This window comes from Lolium perenne, chromosome 5, assembly GCF_019359855.2.
Source record: "Lolium perenne isolate Kyuss_39 chromosome 5, Kyuss_2.0, whole genome shotgun sequence".
Taxonomy (NCBI): Eukaryota; Viridiplantae; Streptophyta; class Magnoliopsida; order Poales; family Poaceae; genus Lolium; species Lolium perenne.
The window spans coordinates 262,975,487-262,977,351 of NC_067248.2; the positions used below are offsets into that span (position 1 = coordinate 262,975,487).

Genomic DNA, 1,865 nt, shown 5'->3' on the forward strand with positions numbered 1-1,865 from the left:
TCCAATATACTCCGTATAATATTTGAAACTATGTTTAAATATAGAAGAGGAAAAAAAACAAGTAAACAAAAATGTGTTACCCTGCTGGAGCCACCTCCAGACGTAAACGGACGCGCGGACAAAAACGATCATTTTAGCATCCTTTGGGCGACGCAAATACTCACGGACAATAAAATGTGTGGCGCCGCTGTGGATGCCCTTAATATGTGGAATTGGTCAGGTCAGAAGTGGGCCATGGTCGAGTCAGCGCGAGGCCAATCAGTCCGTGTAGTCGTGTCGATGTGTGCATGGCCCGGCGTCACGAGCAAGGGCAACCACCGCTACTCAAATTTATGTCGCTACTCATAAAGGCGGAATATTCTTCAGTGGGAGGCGACGTTCCCGTCGACAGCGAGGCGCCTGTGCTGACTTCGTCAATCTCAAGACCCGCCGGATCAGTTCTTCAACGCAGTCTCTTGGAGGTGCTCATAGGGGTAGGGTGTGCGTGTGTGCGTTCATAGGGGTGAGTGTGTGCGCGTATGTATGAGCGTCTTTGATTGTACTGTGTTTCGCAAAAAAAAAAAAAAAAAAAAAAAAAAAAAAAATTATGTCGCTACTACTACTCTTTGCTGCTGCTGCTTTCTCCTGCCATTCTCTCCTCGCTACCCTCCCGAGCTCACACCCATCACTCGCTCTCTCTAGTCTCTAGCGGAGGAGCCACTCCGAGCCGTGGCAATGGCGCTCAGGCAGATGCTGGCCGTCGCCGTGGTGGCCGGCTGCGCGGTGGCCTTCTCCGGCGCGACGGACCACATCGTCGGCGACCGCACCTTCTGGTCCGGAAACCACACCTTCTTCGTCAGCGACCTCGTCTGTAAACCCCTTCCCTTACATTCTTGTGTATAGTAGTCATGAAGAGCTCCATCATATCAGATCTCCTTACTACTTTTCTTCGCCATCTCACTCTCATTCGTGATCAACATTTTTCTTCGACGTGTTTGCCCGTGCCGTGCAGCGCTCCGGCACCAGAAGGGGGCGCACAACGTGTTCGAGGTGAACGAGGCAGGGTACAACAGCTGCACCATGGAGGGGGTCGCCGGCAACTGGACCTCCGGCAAGGACTTCATCCCGCTCAAGGAGCCCCGCCGCTACTTCTTCATCTGTGGCAACGGCCTCTGCCGGGCCGGCATGAAGGTCGTCATCACCGTCTACCCGACTCCCGGCAACGCCACCCGGTCCAGAAACGTCACCGAGTTCCACCACGGCCCAGAGATTATTCCAGACAGCGGCGCCCCTGCTGCCTCCATCAGCGCTAGGCTTATGGTCACAGCGCTCGCAGTTGCCGTTGCTGCCTGTCGCCTAGTTAAATCGTAGGAACTTACTGCCGTGCCTAATTCCTAGTATGAGATTACTAATGCCTAGCAAGCCGCCTCATTAAAAATCTTTCAGTCCCCGTAGATACCTTGGTAAGGAAAAGAGTGCGTCTGAAACTTGCCGCCACCATCACACAATAGTTACATCCTTCACGAGCTTGCTAAGAATAAAACTAGGGGGTTCATCGACCCAAGTACAAGAACTAACTAAAAGATACCCTAGCAAGCTCGTGAGCTACATGGTTTGCTTCCCTATTACAAAACTCGACCGAAACAATTTCAAAGCCGCTCCACAGAATAATGCAATCATCATATATGGCAGCTGAGGCTGTAGCTGAACCCCCCTTCATAGTATCAACCACTTGAGCACAATCCGTTTGAATGATGAAATTGTTCGCTCCAATCCTTTGCGCTAGGGTAAGAGCATCTCTCTACCGGGAGCCCAATAACTCCCCTCAAATTGATTTGGAGCTGCCGGTGTTTGTGTGTAATGTTAAGGTTCATGCATTAATTAAT

The 1,865-nt window shown here is 51.3% G+C and overlaps 1 protein-coding gene across 1 annotated transcript; it reads left to right on the forward strand.

The window, feature by feature from the left end:
• Nucleotides 1–714: 714 nt before the first annotated feature.
• On the forward strand, nucleotides 715–1,350 carry LOC139831843 (mavicyanin-like). The gene is made up of 2 exons (XM_071821191.1): nucleotides 715–850; nucleotides 992–1,350. Exons 1-2 carry the CDS (start codon nucleotides 715–717, stop codon nucleotides 1,348–1,350), a joined length of 495 nt encoding a protein of 164 aa, XP_071677292.1.
• The last annotated feature ends 515 nt before the right edge of the window (nucleotides 1,351–1,865 follow it).